The sequence below is a fragment of the Terrapene carolina genome, unplaced genomic scaffold, assembly GCF_002925995.2.
Source record: "Terrapene carolina triunguis isolate 2854851 unplaced genomic scaffold, T_m_triunguis-2.0 Scaffold231, whole genome shotgun sequence".
NCBI lineage: Eukaryota > Metazoa > Chordata > Testudines > Emydidae > Terrapene > Terrapene triunguis.
The window spans coordinates 1,804,524-1,821,985 of record NW_020664582.1 but is presented as its reverse complement, the minus strand read 5'-3'; the positions used below and the strand labels follow the sequence as shown (position 1 = coordinate 1,821,985).

At 50.9% G+C, this 17,462-nt stretch overlaps 1 protein-coding gene across 4 annotated transcripts in view; it reads right to left on the bottom strand.

Moving 5' to 3' along the window:
• DTX2 (deltex E3 ubiquitin ligase 2) overlaps nucleotides 1-15,687 on the bottom strand; it is a 55,206-nt gene extending 39,519 nt beyond the window's left edge. For all 4 annotated transcript variants that reach the window (XM_026656531.1, XM_026656532.1, XM_026656533.1 and 1 more), the window contains exons 1-2: nucleotides 15,301-15,687; nucleotides 8,404-8,998 (exon numbers count right to left, since the gene is read on the bottom strand). In XM_026656531.1, the coding sequence (XP_026512316.1) occupies nucleotides 8,404-8,998; nucleotides 15,301-15,607 (902 nt within the window). In that variant the 5' untranslated portion in view covers nucleotides 15,608-15,687. The remainder of the gene's footprint in view (nucleotides 1-8,403; nucleotides 8,999-15,300) is intronic.
• Between the last annotated feature and the right edge of the window lie 1,775 nt (nucleotides 15,688-17,462).

Sequence of the window (17,462 nt, the reverse complement as noted above, 5' to 3'; positions counted from 1 at the left end):
CATGTTACAGATGGAAAATAAGGCACAGAGAAACGAAATGACTCCCAAAGGCAACCCAGTGGGGTAGTGGCAGGGCCAAGAATCGACTCCCCCCCCCACCCCCTGAATTCCAATTCAGTGCCCTACCCATTGGGCCACACTGTTTCCTGCTCCTCTCTGTAATTACCTTGATCTATCAATGATTCAAGGGAATCCGGAATTTAACCGACCTTTGAAAAATGTGTTGAACCCCCCTGCCCTGCCCGGGATAAATGTAAAATTAATGCATTTCGTTCAACTGCTTCCGCTGCTGCAAAAGAGCAGACCCCATGTTCAAACCATATTATAACCTGGCATGTTCTTGCCAGTGTAGAGCGAAATACACGTTATAATTGTGTTTCAGACCTAGGTATCCTCCAGGGGTGACGCACGGTTGCAGCTCTGCCTATTCCTTAATTCAGTTACATTCAATTAAAGCTACACTGATCTGCGGCCACTTTAATTCTGAATATGAGCATCCACACAGGGGTTTAATGCGATTTAACTAATCCACTTCGTTCACTCGCATTAACTTTCCTGAGGGCCCCCCTCTCCTTGTGTAGACAAGTCTTTGGACAGGAAATACCCAGAGATGAAAGGGGGGCAAACCTGTTCATTGGGTGGCTGCTCTGGAGACCGAAATCTCTTCACTGCCCCTTGTACACACAGGTCAGTGTCACAAAACCCAGCCTCAGAACAGTTGGGGCTCTGAGCCTGGACCACAAAACTGGCAAGGGTACGTCACAACGGAGATGCATCAGAAGAGCTCTGTGTTGGAAGCTCACACAGACACCCAGCTCTTGCCAGGGTAATTAGTCCCTTATGTTCACTGACACTGAATCAGCCACAAACACTAACATTTCCCTGAAATGTACAAGCGACAAAAGGAGGAGACGCATATGGACTGTGAGGGAAGAAAAGAAGAAACATTTTGCAGAAACAAACCCTAGCTGAGGAGGGAAAGGGGAGGAGGGGGAATCTAGTGTATAAAGTAACCCAGGAATGTCACAGCTAGAAGTAAAATGAAACACATTGTGAGAGTCGGCTGCTCAGGTTTCCTCTAATACATGGGTATTAGAATATTTTCTGTTGGAAAATGGAATTTCACAAGCCGGAGAACAGAACCCCAGCCAGGAATAATTAACTGGGCTTCCGACTCAAGTCCATCATGTGGAAAGAAAGGGAAAAGCCATCCAGGGCTGTCTGCTTGGGGTGAAATTGTCCCTTTTCCATTTGCTGCTATTTGAGGCCCAAATTACCCTCACTGTCCCTCTTCCCTCTGAATCCCTGCGTGTAGGGTCAGGCGGGGGAGGGGGAATACAAGAAAACCCCACAGAGCTTCAAAATCCAGAGTTAGGATCCAGAAACATCCTCTGACAAGGAGTTGCACTGCCCATCCTTTCCTGAATCACGGGGTATGAGCTTGCTCCTCCAATGCTACAGTCCTCCCCCCATCAGTGCAAGAGCATGGTCTCTGGACCCCTCCCCAAAGTCTCCCCCAGCTCTACTGATAGACATCTGCCAGCATCAAATAAAGGAATAGCTTTTCACATGGTGTGCACCGGAAACAAATGACAAGGGTCTGGCTAGGATACAGGCTAATATTAGATATTGCCCTCCACACCCCCCAAAAAACCCCCACAGCTAAGGCTGAAACCTCCACAGCCAGACGCTCACAGGGTAAAGGAAGCCGACAAAACTCTCACCTTCCAAACCAAGTTCCAGTCCCCCAGAAAGTTAGTCTGACAATCTCCCCACAGCAATGTCAAGTGGCTCTCTCCTGCGCCATGCACTGACTAACAGCCGGACGGTGATCTGGAATGGAGCTAGCAGCCAGGAGGGTCAAGCCACAAAGGCAGATTTCACAGTCTGCACGTAGGACCACTCCTGTCTCACCATTTGCAGGTGTGCCTAGTCTCTCCCACACCCCTCCAATGACCCTGAGTATAAGCCATATTCCCTGTGGTGTTGCATTGTTCCCAGCAGATGCCTGATCAAGTAACCCCTCCGCAGCCTCTAAAAGGCTTAATGGGCCATGGATTACTGTGAATGTAGTGGGCACCACACTGTCTGCAAGTAAAGTCAGCAAGTTTCATGACTTCACTGATGGGCACCCTCGTCTGCCAAGCTACGGACCAGCTTCCTCCAAAGCCACCTTCAATATACTAACAGCTCACAGCCCTTGGGCCCTCCAGGAATGTGGGACTCTCAGTCCAAATCCTAACCAGGGCCCTATTGAAAACTGCCCACTCGGTCCCAAAAGCGTAGTCCACATGGGCAAGAGAAGGCAATGCAATGGCTCTTAGGACGCTCTGGTACTATGCTGCTAGGTGTGGATTAAGAATCAATCCAGTCCAGCATCAGTGACAAAGCATATTAGTTAGGCGCGAGCTTATCTGAGCATCCCTTAATGCTCCTGAGATGACAGAACAGTTTGGTTCTGTTTGTGAACCAGTGTTTCCAAACCGGCTGTGTGTTTAGTACAGGAAACAGTAGCCCACGAGACATACGAGAGGGGTTGTATTCTTCCAGAGGAATGCCTGTCTTCTGCTTGCACGAATCCACAGAGGTAGCAGAAATGAGGCTGATCTGGAATCAGTTACTCCCCCTCCTTGATTTCACGGCAGCCCTTATCCCACAAAGAGCTCACACCACCCTACTGACTAACAGATTTATCTGGGCGTAAGCTTTTGTGGGTAAAAAACCTCACTTCTTCAGATGCATGGAGTGAAAGTTACAGAACTCCATGCATCTGAAGAAGTGAGGGGTTTTACTCACGAAAGCTTATGCCCAGATAACTCTGTTAGTCTTTAAGGTGCCACCGGACTCCTTGTTGTTTTTGTGGATACAGACTAACATGGCTACCCCCTGATACTTGACCACCCTACTGTTAGTACCTAACCTAGTCTTAGGGAAGGTCTGTCTTGGGGTGATGTCTGCAGTACCTCTCTGGTCATTCCTAAAGCCTCCTTCCACAAGGATCAGTACGCACTTCGCAAACGATATATATATAAATGCACCACTGAAATGCAGCCACCTCTGGGGAGGAAAGTCAGCAGCCAACTAGACCAATAGCCTAGAGCTCTGTGTAGTAGTTTGGAAAGAGAAGGGGAATTTGGGACAGGAAGAATCTTTTCCTCGTATGCAAAATGCTAGAGATATTTAATGTTCAGACAGGGCTTCACCTGTAACTGTCTCGTCTGAATGTAAACTAGAATACTGCACTATTAGAAATCAGAGTAAACGTTTCTTTTTAAAATCAGGACACTGAGGCTCAAAAATAATTTTAAAAAACCATTCATATTCCCCTTACTACCATCCTCTTGTATTAACAATACAAAGCACTTTAAAAGTCCTATAGACTATTCAACCTTCATGTTGTTTATATTTTTACACTGGATCAGCCTGGACAATTAAACTAACAAGTTCATGTTCAGCTTCTCCTGCACACATACGATGTTCCAATGTCTGGGTTATTACAGTGAAACACACCTAGCTCTGTAGACGTACACAGCACTTTACAAACACATGGGCTCAGGCAAACTTTCACTGGATGAAGTTCTCCCACTTTCTTTCCAGGAGGCCACTCACATGAGTAACAGCTACATGAGTAATACTTTGCAGGATCGGGCCCATAGATAAATCACGGGCCCGTAGATAAACCACAAAAAGCTTTGCAAATACTGTTAGGGGAGGTTTAAATCCGCAACAGGGAATTGTTGTCACTGGAAATCAGACAAAAACAGTCACAAAAACATTTCCATTAGTCCTAGTTCTGGTAATGTCCTTTTTAAACCACAAATCTAAGGCCTGGTCTACACTAACCCCCCAAGTCGAAGTAAGGTACGCAACTTCAGCTACGTGAATAACGTAGCTGAAGTCGACATACCTTACTTCGAACTTACCGCGGTTCAGACGCGGTCCACACGCGGCAGGCAGGCTCCCCCGTCGACTCCGCGGTACTCCTCTCGTTGAGCTGGAGTACCGCAGTCGACGGCGAGCACTTCCTGGTTCGATTTATCGCGTCCAGACCAGACGCGATAAATCGAACCAGGAAGTTCGATTTCCAGCCGCCGAACTAGCGGCTAAGTATAGACCAGCCCTAAGAGCCAACAATATTTAGTGCTTTTCATTTCTATATCTCCAAGCGTTTTACAGAGGAAGGTCAATATTATCCCCACCTGGAAAATGGGAAACTGAGGCACGGTGTGGAGCGGTAACTTCCAAGGCCACACAGAAACTCAATGGCAGAACTGGGGAAAGACCTAAAGTCTCTTGACTTCCAACCCAGTCCCAAAGGAGTTCTTTGTATTCTGCTGGGGGCAGGGGAGTTGCAGAGAAAGGAAAGAAAGCACCCAGATAGCCAAAGAGATCCCTTTGGAGTCATTGCCTGGGTCCTGGCATTGTGATCGGCAGACATTGCAGACTGCACCTTTCAAGCATCTGAAACTGACTGAGCAGGCGAAGCAGGTGTCTTCGGTTTTATTGAGCAGAAAGCAAGCAGTGCGGAGAGATGGAATGCAACGGTAACAAACTGGCCTATGAATTGAGGTAGTCCTTGCAGCAAAGTGTACAAACCACGGTCTTTATGTAAAAAATGAATTGTTGGCTATACAATAGATACATGACAACTTGTAAACGGCAAACCTGCAGAGGTTTCTGGGCAATGCCCAAAATAGCTGGACAGATAAGAAACAGCTGAATTTCTGAAACAGTTTTCAGAAATCACTGCCGGCCGTTATTTTGGGATCTCTATTCAGCCGTCCTCTCCGCTACTGGGGAGTGCGCATGATACCACACTGCACTTCTCCGCATGAGGCCCGGCCAAATGATGCATAGTAGGACTGAGAAAATTCAGCTCTTTAGAAAGCAGAGAAACCAGAACAATTCCAAGATCAGAACAGCTGGGAAATGAGCCCCCTGACTTCCGAACGCTTTCCAATGGGACATGAATTCTCTCAATCCGATTTTGCACCACAACAAGGCTGCCGAGACAGCAGTTTCCTCTAGGAGTGTTAATTGCACCTCGGAGACTTTAAAGCAGGAGTAGGCAACCTATGGCACGCGAGCGGATTTTCAGTGGCACTCACGCTGCCCGGGTCAAGACCACCAGTCCGGGGGGCTCTGCATTTTAATTTAATTTTAAATGAAGCTTCTTAAACATTTTAAAAACCTTATTTACTTTACATACAACAATAATTTAGTTATATATTACAGACTTTTAGAAAGAGACCTTCTAAAAACATTAAAATGTATGACTGGCACACGAAACCTTACATTAGAGTGAATAAATGAAGACTCGGCACACCACTTCTGAAAGGTTGTCGACCCCTGCTTTAAAGAAACATTATTTAGTGATCAACTGAGCTCTGCAGTTTGATGCAGTGACCACATTACATGGAGTTTTCCTTTCAACTCAATTTGATTGTCCATCAGGAATAGCTTTGTGTAGAGAATTAGGGAATCATTCCCACTTTCAACGCTTCCTTATTTGTTCTGTAGTTTTAGAGAGGATGGGAAATGTTATTTGTTGATGGACCTGAAGTATCATGAAGCATAAAGGCGGAACACAAGCTACATACAAGAGCAACAGCAGTCAGGAGATCTGGAGTACCTCTACACTGGAAAAATATGCCCCCAGCCAGCGCGTCTCAGGGTTTGTCTACACTGCAAAAAAACAACAACAAAAAAACACGCCAGCCCCCAAACAACACACACAACTGGTGGTACAGTCTCAGAGCCTGGATCCACTGACTAGGGCTTGCTGGGCTAAAAATAGCATTGTAGATATTCAGGCTTGGACTGGAGCCTGGGCTCGGAGACCCACCCTGCTCACCGGGTTTCAGAGCCCGGGGTCCAACGTCTACCCTGTTATTTTTAGCCCGATAGACAACTGGGGCTCTGAGATGAGTCTCGCTACTGCAGGCTTCCCGCCCCCACCCCCTTCTCTTCAAGTGTTGATAAACCCCTAGAGTGTATTCCTGACTCTTGTGGCTGACTCGCTGTGTGACCCTGGAGAAGGCCCATCTGTGCCTCGGTTTCCCCATTTGTAAAATGGAACGTACATCTACCTCCTGGGTGGGAGGGGTTTGCGGTCTTAGCTCTTCGCTGTTTGCAAAACACTTTGAATGAAGGGTGCTTTACAACTAACAATCCACCTGTTACTGCTGCTACCCTTGTGAATATTTGTAAAGGGACAGAATCCTGTGCAAGTTGGAATGGTTTTTGGACATCAGCTTGTTCCACTTGTGGAACTGAGTCAGGTTGACACTTCTGCTGCTGGGAGGGAGCAAAAACGGGATGTGGCACAAAAGATCCGTATCACACTAAAACCCAGAGAGGAAGCAAGCAGGAGAACAGGGCTGAGAGGTGCACATGGGCTTGGCAGTTTACAGAGCCTTATCAGGTCAGGTACACACTGGAGTCTCCTCCCCAGAGCACCTCAGCTTCATTGCTTTCCTGGGGAAGGGGCCATGAACACAGCCAGCTGAGCCACTCCAAGAAATGTAACACCACGACACAGAAGTGGGGCAGCGGTTAAAGGCAGAACAATGAAATGATCCATAAGAACTCCTGCACCCACCTCTGCACCGTTACAACACAGTCGCCCCCTCCCCAACATAGCCGCAACACTCATTGAAACACTTCTCTTGTAGCGTAGGCAGGAACCAAAAACATGTCCCCCACACGGTTCCCTTTGCTCTTTGTCGGGCTGTAGCCCAGTTCAGGAGACACAGCTAAGAGCCCACTTACACCACAAGATGGAAACCTGTCTCACCTGTGTCAGGGAACAGCCAAACAAGTGATGGCTGTAGCATGAACAGAATTCTACAACGGGGTGAAGCAGAATCAAGAGAGGCCAAATCCCTTGATAGAACAAGGGACCAAGTGCAGCACTTCTGCTCCACCTCGGCTACTCCCTTGAAAACATTCGGAAGCTGCCCAAAAGCCCCCACCAGAAAGTGACCTCAGTGGAAAGGGGAGAAACCAGAAGCCCCAAGCAGCCAGCCTTCACGAGGCAAGCCTCCGACTGTGTTTGCCAAAAATGACGTTTTTGCTGTGCTTTCAGTCCTGCCACGTCAGACAGACGCTGCTCGTGGCTAAGGCTAAGATCTTGTCATGGTTATTTTTTAGTAGAAGTCACAGACAGGTCATGGGCAATGACCAAAAATCCACGTGACCTGGTCCTGACTTTTATTAGAAATAACTATAACAAAATGGGAAGTGAGGAGGGTCCAGTACCCACGGCCGCTGGGGCTTCTGGGTCCCCCCGCTGCCACTGCCAGCTGCGGGGTCCCCCTTGCTGCCCAAGGCAGCTGGGAGCGGCAGGGGGACCCCTTGGTGCAAGCCCCAGCCCCTGCCGCTGGTGGTGGCTGGAAGCTGCAGGGAGGGCTCTCTGCTGCCTGCATTGGTTCGGAGCTGCAAGGTCTCCCCGCTACCCACGGCGGCTGGGAGCTGTGGGGTCCCTTGCTTCCTGGCAGCTGAGAGCTGCTGGGCCCCTGCCAGCTGACACCTCCAGCGGAAAATGTCACAGAGGTCTCGAAGTTATGGATTCCGTGACCTCCGTGACAAAATCTTGGCCTTACTCACGGCATGAGAGCACATGGAGAACGAACTGCGTCTCTGATTATCCAGCCACACCTCAGCATTTAACCTTATAAAGCTGGAGGCTCTGTCCAATAGAATGGGTCAAATTCGGCAGTGGCATCACTCCACTGACTTCAGATACGCCAGAGGTGAATCTGGCTCGGTACCTTCAAAGGCGAGCAGCACAAGAAAAACAACGCTGGATTTATGCGGTTTCCGTTTTTTAAAAAATTCTTTGTGCTGATTAAAAAAAATATGGGAAGGTCTTTTGATTCATAAAAACTAAACTTAGAGCTGTCAAGGAGGGACTTTCCTGGATGACTTACTGGCAGTCTCAGACGCATGCCGGGAGCACTCTCGGCCCTTCGTTGAAGGGACGGGGTTCTGAACACGACTCTTTTACAGCTGGCTGGTTTGGGGGGGGCTTCTGTGTTAACTCAGTTTTAAACTGCCTGAATAAAACCCTGTCCCTTCCATTAACCACCTCCCCCTTCCTGGAATGCGCCACATCAGAATCCTACCACGTTCTCCAGGAGCCCATAGAGACTTCTAGAGAAGACCTGGCCTAGATTTCTAATGTGAAAAAACAAGCGGGGAAGGAGAACGCAATAGCTTCCTTCCAGGCTGCCTTTATCCATCACAAAGCAGCCAGACAGGGAACAAACTCCATTTTTTTCTTTCCTTTATCATATCCAACCACTGTTATGTGGGTCTGGATTCAAATGCCTGCTACATGGCAAATTCTAGCAGGTTAGACTATGCTCTCTCGAAGGCCCTAAATGCAATCGGTTTCTGTACCTGACTCCGTTCGATGCCGACAGTCCTGGGCTCGGGGCTCCGGCTCCCACAGGCTGAGGCAGCGCCCATGCACTCTGTGTATTGAGTCTCGGCGCTGACCTGGCTCCAGACAAGGTTGGTTTGTTATAGGGCACAAAGCCGAGACCAGAAGAGCTTAGTGCAGCTGTTCGACTGGAAACCTGTGGCACGGCCGATGAACTGGGGAGGTTTATCATGGAGTGCCGATAGCGCGTGGTGATGGGGCCAGTTCCACTATTCAATAAGCACTGTTGACAAGAACAAGCCACTGCCGTGTGAAGGGGCCCCGTGGCAGTGGTCACCGGATACGGGGTGTCCATGCGCCTCTGAATACCTCGTTGGAACCTGGAGGTCTTGTTGGTCTGGACCAGCGATACAAAATCAATGTCATAGTTGTAGCCCAAGGAGCTCAGGTCTACATGCCGAAGGCCATGCGTGAAGGCTTGCTCCAGGAACACACAGACCTTCATCTCATACGGAGACCACCCGCCTTCGTCATTCTGCCACTCCCACACGATGCCCTGCCCGGCCGCGGAGTCTTGAGCGAAGAGGTGTCTGCGGACGGATCGCATGGTTCCTGGTTCAAGAGAAACAGACACTGGACGTCAGTCAAAACCACGCAAAAACATGGCAATGCAGTATCTATGGAGAAGCGGCACCCTAGGGTGCTTTAAAAGTGCTTAGGGGAGTCAAGCACCCAACTCCCTTTGACTTTCCATAGGAATTCTGCATCCACTTCCTTAGGGCACTGTAGGAAATCACACGCAAAAGGGACAGTGGAACTTTTCTGAAGTGACCACCAAAGGGCCAACCACCCAGGTCTGGTTGCTTAGTAGATGTGGGTCTTTCAGAGATTGAACAATCCTGGGAGATGCTTTGAAATGGCCACTTTGCCAGGTACCGCACCCACACATACACACGTGTGTGCAACAGTCCGGGAGAAAGTCAGAGGCAAACCTGGGAAAGCAGTTTGAAAAGTCTAGAGAGAGCAGCTGTTCATACAGAGGGAAGGGGAACAAAACCACAGCAGAGTTGCTGGTTCAAGGGTTATTCTAGACCAGCAGCGGGAGCTAAAGCCTGCTCACATATCAAAGGCTCTGCTTCCCAGCAGCAAAGTGATCTGAGAAGCACATTTCCCCTGGTTATTTTTATTAAAACCTGCTCAAGGAGGATAGAAACCAACCAATAAAAAAGGGGAAATTAAAAGTCAGCAAAAATGTCTTCCCCCAGCAGGGACTGAACCAGCCCGGGCACCGGCAGCATCAGAGGGGCCCCCAGAACTCCGCTCCTCCATGGTGCTAGTGTCTTTGGGGATGCACACCTAAGGGGGAGGCCCAGGGAGGCATGAGCAAACCTTCACGGAAGGCTTTTCTGCAGCTGCAGAGCTTGTACAGGGGAAAATGTTCAAAAGCACCCAAGTATCAGAGGGGTAGCTGTGTTAGTCTGGATCTGTAAAAGCAGCAAAGAGTCCTGTGGTACCTTATAGACTAACAGACGTATTGGAGCATGAGCTTTCATGGGTGAATACCCACTTCATCAGACGCAGACATCACATGCTTCTTACGAAGTGGGTATTCACCCACGAAAGCTCATGCTCCAATACGTCTGTTAGTCTATAAGGTGCCACAGGACTCTTTGCTGCAAAAGCACCCAAGTGGCTCACAAGCCTAAGTGACTCAGGCACATCGGAGCCTCGGTCCCAATGACTTTCAATGCCTCCTAAGTGCCTATGTCACTTTGGAAAATGGGACTCAGGAGCCTAAGTCACTTAGATGCATTTGAACATTTTAGTCTCCTGGGAACTCCCCTGGAGTCAGCCTCTTCCTACATTACTCTGTGGGTTTGGTTTGGATTCTGGTATAATGTGTTTGGTTAATCATATTTTGCGCTCTTTGGGTACAGCACTGTGACCAGTATTGGGCTGTCGGGATCTGACTTTCAGGTGTCTGACTTCAAGACCCTTTGTAGAGGGGCAGAGCTGTTCTAGTGACTCACTATGGCAACCAGATCAGGAGGGTCTCATTAGCTCCAACTCCGATGCATAATAGGCTGAGAATTCCTTCAAGGTAAAAGAGCCAGAAGGAAGGGACAGGCAGGTCAAGGAACATCTCTAGGAACAGATGGCTCAAGCGAAGGCTTATGTCTGTAAGTGCAGTCCTGCCTCAGGGTTCTATTACATAAGTTAAAAATAAAGAAAGATTATGGAGCATAATCTATTGAGAGTGCTGCAGAGAGTGGGGTGGGGACTTCCCTGATTTACAAGAACCTGTCATCCACGAATGCCCAGACGCTTTGCAAACACTAAGCCTCATGACCCTGTGAGGTACCCATTTTATGATGGGGAAACTAAGGCACGGTGTCAAAGTGACTTGCCCAAAGCCATCCAGTGAGTCAATGACAGGACTAGACAGGAAAAGAACCCAGGAGTCCTCACTCAACCACTGGACAACATGGCCCCTCACATACCCCATGACATGGGTCCACATGAAAAAAAGAGTTTCATAATTACTGTAAAGCACCATCTCCAATTAATACGACCACAGTATCTCATATAATGGCTGTTTTGTGGTCCTCCAGCATATTACGGAAATTGGTTATGTGGCTCTGGGGGCTTAGAAAGTTACAGATCATTGCTTTAGAGATTAGCTCGGCAAGTGACCTGCTCCGTACAAGAGCACTGACTGCTCTTGGTTTACTCTGCTGTAGCAGCAGAATACTGACCCATGACAAGAGAAAACACGTGACCAACGCTACTTAAGAGCTACTGAAAGCAAAGGAGCTCTAGTATCTTCCCCAGGGCTATCCTCAGATCCAGGCTGAGTCCTTGTAGCTCAAACATCAGGCTTGGAAATCCTAGTGCAGTGGTCCCCAACCTTTTTTGTCTGGCGGGTGCCAGACGAGCCACGGAGGACCGTGGCGGTGGACGAGCATCCGCTGAAATGTCGCCGACAAGCGGCGTCATCCAGAGGCGTCGCCGCCGAAATGCCACCGCAGCATTTCGGCGGATGCTCATCTGCCGGCCAGTACGCGGGCGCACTTAGATGCCATGGCGCCCGCGGGCATTGTGTTGGGGACCCCTGTCCTAGTGGGTCAGATTCTCAGTCGGTGTAAATCAGTGTATCGCTGACATCAAGGGATAGGCTGACGTCCTCGAGTTGAGGAGCCGGCTCTGGGATGGAAAATCAGAGTACGTGCCCCAAAGCAAGTTCCAGGAACTGCTCCCTGAAAACGAAGCGAAGGAGGGGGTGTTAGCTTACAGCACACCTGGATCCGCAGCGAGACACACAGGTGAAGGAATGCGTGGGGGGGACATGGACACGGTGGGAAAACGATGGTGGGAGACAGATGCTCAGCTGGGGGCTAGCGTTCAAAGCCAGCAGGGACATCCTACTGTCCTAGCAGACTGCAGGATAAAAGCAGCACAAGGGTCTCAGAGCACGCAACCGCAGCACCCACTACCCCCAGCCGTGGGAAGAGGTGGCTTTTGGGACTCAACATACAGTGTGAGGTGGTACCGCCCTGGGATACCCAGCGGGCGGGGCATTGGCCATTCTTATCTTGGCCACACAGACAGTGGTAGCTTTAGGACAGTTCCTGAAGCCGCCCGATATTTACTTCTAGCTACGCTGCGCTGACCAGCAGCTGAGGCTCGCTTCTAATCCAGCGCCTGAGATCCGCCTTTGCAGCTGTCGCTCCTCTTCTATGGGGATGTTAGACCTGTTAACACTGGCTTCCTGTTATTCTTCCTCGCTTCCTTTGAAGAGCCTACTTGTCTGTCTAATAGCAGCAGGGAGAACGCAGTGGCCTCTTTTTCACTCTGTTTAAAGATTTTCATAGGAACGTTTCCTGTGGCGTTTATTTTATCTCTAGCGCATTACAAAGGTTAGCTGGCTGATCATTTACAAAACGTTCATGTCTACAGGCAGGGAGCCTTGCTCAAACGGGGGAGCTTTGAATATAACTGCACCAGCAGAAGAGGAGGGAGTAGGGACAAGAGAGTTTTAAAGGATCATACTGAAATGCAAACCGAACAGGTGGCAACGTGTCTGCGGTCCCTGCAGCAACAGATCCAAATCCCAGCCAGGCCATCTCGGTCCATCACCCCTTCAAGATCAATTTACTGAGCCCCATGCACTCACGGGGAGGGGACTTTCAGATAAGATCCTCAAAACTGAGTCAGCAGCCCCAACATTAAAGGTTCCATTATAGTTTCATATGAGTAGAGGTTTGACCCCAGGGTCCTTTGCCAAAACGTTCACTCCGCCACCCTAGCAGCTCCCCTCCCTCCACCCCAGAGCTGGCTGCATTTCAGCAGTCCCTGCATGAATATAATTTGTGAAGCGCTGTGGAACCTTTTCCAGTGAAAGGGACTAAAGAGACACAAGATAATATAGAGCATCAGTAGCTGCTTTCAGAGAGATTGCCCCTCTCCTGGGGGAGGATATTCCATTCACAGTTTGGCCATTAGGACAGAATGGTGCTCCCTAGGTGGTCCTCCACCCCAGCTGCTCACAAGATTCCAACTACACTAAGAACCAGATCCACTGCTGAGTGCCGAGACCATTCTAACTCATCACATAGCTGGGACAAAGCCCATCACTTTTACTGATTCAATCACCCTGCTGTAGCCCTCGTCAGAAAAAGGGCCAATTTCCGAGAGTAAATGGGGGGGCCTAGAGAGAGGGGACCACTGGCTATTGCGGAGAGCCAGGCCTGAGAGTTAGGACTTCTGGGTTCTACTCACAGCCTGGTCACTGAGCAGGATGGAAAGAGGCAGTCCTGGTGCCTGCTTGGTGATCTCCACGGCAGTTTTCAGAGAATTATGAGCCCCATCCAAACAAGGCTGCTGGGTGCCTAAAGAATATTCAAAGCTACTAGTGCTAAGCCAGTGACAAACGCTCCCAAACACACTCATCTTGCTGATGAAATCTCTCACCCGGGACACCTTCCTAGCCACGTTTCAAAGCTCCAGGTACTTCCCAGAGCGGTGCCCAGCCCAGCTGTGTGCTACTCACCCTAACATTAGAGCAAGAAAGTAGGAATATGAGCCGGGAACATGATCAAGAAGGCCATGTCCGTCCTTGCTTACAGGCCTGTCATTTAGGAATCATCTCATCACCCCTTACGCTCTGCGAACACAGCTGATTTACTGTATTCAAGAAATCTGAACACTTCTGCCCTTCTCTAAGGCCCTCAGAGCGAACCAAGCCTTGCCACATCTCGGGAGGCAGGTGTTCGCTCCATTTTACAGATGGGTAAACTGAGGCACAGATAGGCTTGTGCTTTCAGAAGGCGCCACTAATGTTGGCTGTCCACTTTGAGACACCCAGGCCTGATTGTCCAGAGGTGATGAGCACACAAAAACCCCATCGAAGCTGTAGGTGCTCACTACTTCCAGTGGGGAAAAAAAAAGTCAGCCCCTAGGTGCTAAAGGTGATCATCCAGATGTAATGGCCACTAAACTGTTGGCCGTGGGTTGTGCAGTGAGTCAGGAGCAAAGGCGGGAACAGAACCCAGATTTCCTGGCAACTAATCCTGCACCTTGCTCTCAAAAGCCAAACTCCCTCCTCCCTGGAAGAAAGGGGGGAAAAAAGCAGGAAAGGAAAATCAATGTGAAGGGGCAGTCATTCTGTGGGGATTGCAGGCATTAGCTCAGCAGCGTCCACAGGGCGCTAGGCCAAGCCAGAGCGGCTGGTGCTGCAGCCGGGGAAGGGGGGGGGACAAGGGAATCAAACATGAGTGTTTTAATCACAAAAAGGCCTTTTTATGCAACTCCTCTGAAGGGATGTGCACGGGGGGGGGGGGGGGGGTAGGGTGACCAAATGACAAGTTCAGCCAGCCCCTCCAACCGCACCGCAGGTGTCAGGGGAGCCCAGCAAGGGACAGGCATGACGGGGACCACAGCCGAGCAAGTGCAAAGAGGAGCAGAAACGGGGTCCCAGTGGCGGAGCTGCGCCCATGGAATTCTCCAGCGGTGGCTGCAGTGGGTGGGAGCCGGGCTGGGGGGAGCCGAGCTGGGCCGGGGGAGCAGTGGCAGCTCCCTGCAGCCCAGCTAGACCCCCTGCAGCACTAGACCCCCTGCAGCACTGCAGGGCAGAGTCTTTTTGTGACGGCCACCGCCAGGCGGCAAAGCCCCTCTCCACCCAACTCTATGGTGGCCGCAACAGCTGAGCGCGCCCCGGCCTGGAGCTGCCAAGCCCACGTGCTGCACTAGATCCCCGGGGCAGCCTGGCTCGCTTCCCGGACGCCCTCCCGCCCGAGCCGGGCCGCTTCGTGAGCCATGGGCGCGGCGCAGGAGGCCCAGGCCTGCCTCGCCTTCTACCGGGGGCTCGGGTGGAGGGAGCCGCTGCGGGATCTCTGCCGGGCCGTGCTCACCTTCCTGGAGAAGCTGGAGCAGTTCACAGGGTGAGTGCTGGGTGCCCCTCCCTCCAGCACTTGCGCTGCCATACAGCTGATCAGCGCAAGCCTGGGAGGGAGGAGGAATGCAGCGTGCTTGGGGAAGAGGCAGGGCCAGGGCGGGGATTTGGGGAGGGATCCAATGGGGCAGTGAGGGGGCGGGGCTTGAGGCGGGCCAGGGCGGGGATTTGGGGAGGGATCCAATGGGGGAAGGAGGGGGCGGAGTCGGGGTGGGTGGGTGGGGGGGGCGCGTGAGCCCCTCCGGGCTCTGCCTGTGCACCGGAGCAGAGGGCAAAATTGCTTGTTTGTCTGGTCATCCTGGGGGGGTGGGGGGGGGAGGGAGGGAGGGAGAAGAGGGCATACGGTTCTAAGATCCCAACCTTGCAAAGCATTAAAATTGCACGTGTGCTTAAAGCACGAGTGATCCCAGTGAAGCTTTAAGTGCACAGTGATCTGAATACAGCCGGGAAAGAGGGTTCTTACCTGTGTCCTGTCGGAACTGCATCAGGCTTGGTATGTCGATGACATAAGGGGCGAGCGTGGCATCTGCCTGCCCTAACGGGATACTGCTGCTGGCCAGCCCGGTTCCCGATCGTCTCCCCTTCTGCGCAGGGGTCTGGAGAGCCTGTTCGATAAAGCTGCATACGCTCCCTCTGTATGGCCTCCACCTGCCGAACTCGTCCTGCCATTCCCATACAGCCACTGCGGGCAGGGCGGCATGCCCTGGCACGGAATTGGGGAGCCCAGGTGGCCCAGCAGAACTGCTTCCGGCACCCAGCGCTGCTGCCATTTTCCACGGTCTGAAAGCGAGCCAAGTCAGAGCGCGTTGTTCACCCACCTTCAAACCATCCTCTTCAAGGGCGGATGTCAGGCCTGCAAAGAGAGAGAGAGACAAGACATACAGAGCTAATAAATACATTTGTTGGTCTCTAAGGTGCCACCAGGACTCCTCGTTGTTAGAGCGAAGAATGACAGCCCTGAGCTAACAGCAGGCAATCCTGCAGGTAGGTGGCAAAGTCTACACACCCGGGGGGAGGAAGTGCATGTGTCTCTCCATGAAAGATAACTGGGAGGTGAAATCGCTGAACAATTCACGGGGCAGTGGTAACTCAGAAGCGAATCAATTTCAAAACCAGCAGGTTAAATGTAGTTTGGGGGTCCTACCCAGGCCTGAATCCTGCTGCCAACGTTGGGGGGTTTACAATCAAACCGACAGCGTAAGCGTTTGGGGGCAAAGACTCTCAGTGTTAGACCCCAAGCACGTCGTCAGCACTGACAAGCAGGCCAACATGGGGCGTAACAGGAACCCAGGAGTTCCAGTGTTATTCGTTATGGGTGTTGCAATAGATCTCGAGGCCCTGGATCTGGGATCAGACCCCCGTTAGCCAGGCTCTGCACGTGCGCGCACACAACCAAAAACCAATCGCTACCCTCCCCCCAGTGCCGCAGTCAAAGGGTCAATCTGTGTATCACACGGTATGCTAACAGCCTTCTTAAAACAACATGGGACCTGAAGAGCAGGGCACAATGTAACCAACAGAGCAGCCATCAGTCGGCTGGCAGGTTTCTTTCATCACAATCAGAGGCATGTATCCGGTGAGATGCAGGTAGCAACGGAGCGTCCACTGGTGTACACAGGCTCTGCAGAGCTCTTTGGGATGTAGGGCAGCCCAGGCTCCCGTGGGCGCAGCACCCACCCCTGAGGGGTGGGTGCTGTGGTTTGTTATCCAACTCATCCATATGGAATAAAGCATGGACACCCAGATGGCTGCGTTCACAAGAGGAGAGCGATGCATTATAAAGAAAACGATAGCTAATGAGTCATTCCTGTGCAGTTCTACTCAACGCCCCCGGGCTTACGAGCCGCCACCGGCAAATGAGACCCCCCGCCCCCCAGATCATTTGATTAAAAAAGAAGAAGAATCTTGAGACATTTGCTGCTATCACTTAGCACCCCCCAATGCCCCAGGGGTGGTTATTTTACAGCTTGGAATTACAAGTCACTTCAACAAACCCCAGGTGCAAAATCTCGACACCTGCCTCGTGCGCTATTTTTACGTTGGATTTCACACACTACTACTCAGCATTGCCGAGCTCAGCTTGGATCATCTCAGTTCAGAGCTCTGCTGCAGAGTTTTCTATCCCATCGGGTGCACAACGTTTGCAAGCAGGGGGTATGCTGCACCCCACGGGAAAGGGACCCCCGTACATAAAGGGCTCCTGCCTTTCCAAATATACAGTGGCCTGGATGCCCATCAGCAAAGCAGGCCATCAGGGGGAGGCGCTGCTTTGGAGGGGGGTCACACCATTGGTTTGTGCTCCTTTTAAAATGTAGTGGCAGCAGAAACAGATCTATTAACACTTTCTCTTACGTGGTAGCTTTCCCCCAAAGCACTCCAGCCTCAAAACCCAGGTGGGGGCAGACGTCCTCCTTACCTACTGTACAATGAAATCCTGGGTCATGATTGGCTGAAAAGGGTCATGTAACAAACAGTCTACTGTTGACCTCCAAGGAGGTCAACAATGCTTAGCTATCCGGAGGAGCAGCAGCTGCCAATCAACACTAAATATGCAAATCGGGACATCCTGATTGGCTGCAAGTGAGTTCAGTCTAAATGAAAATTCACTTCCTAGTAGGTAAGTGA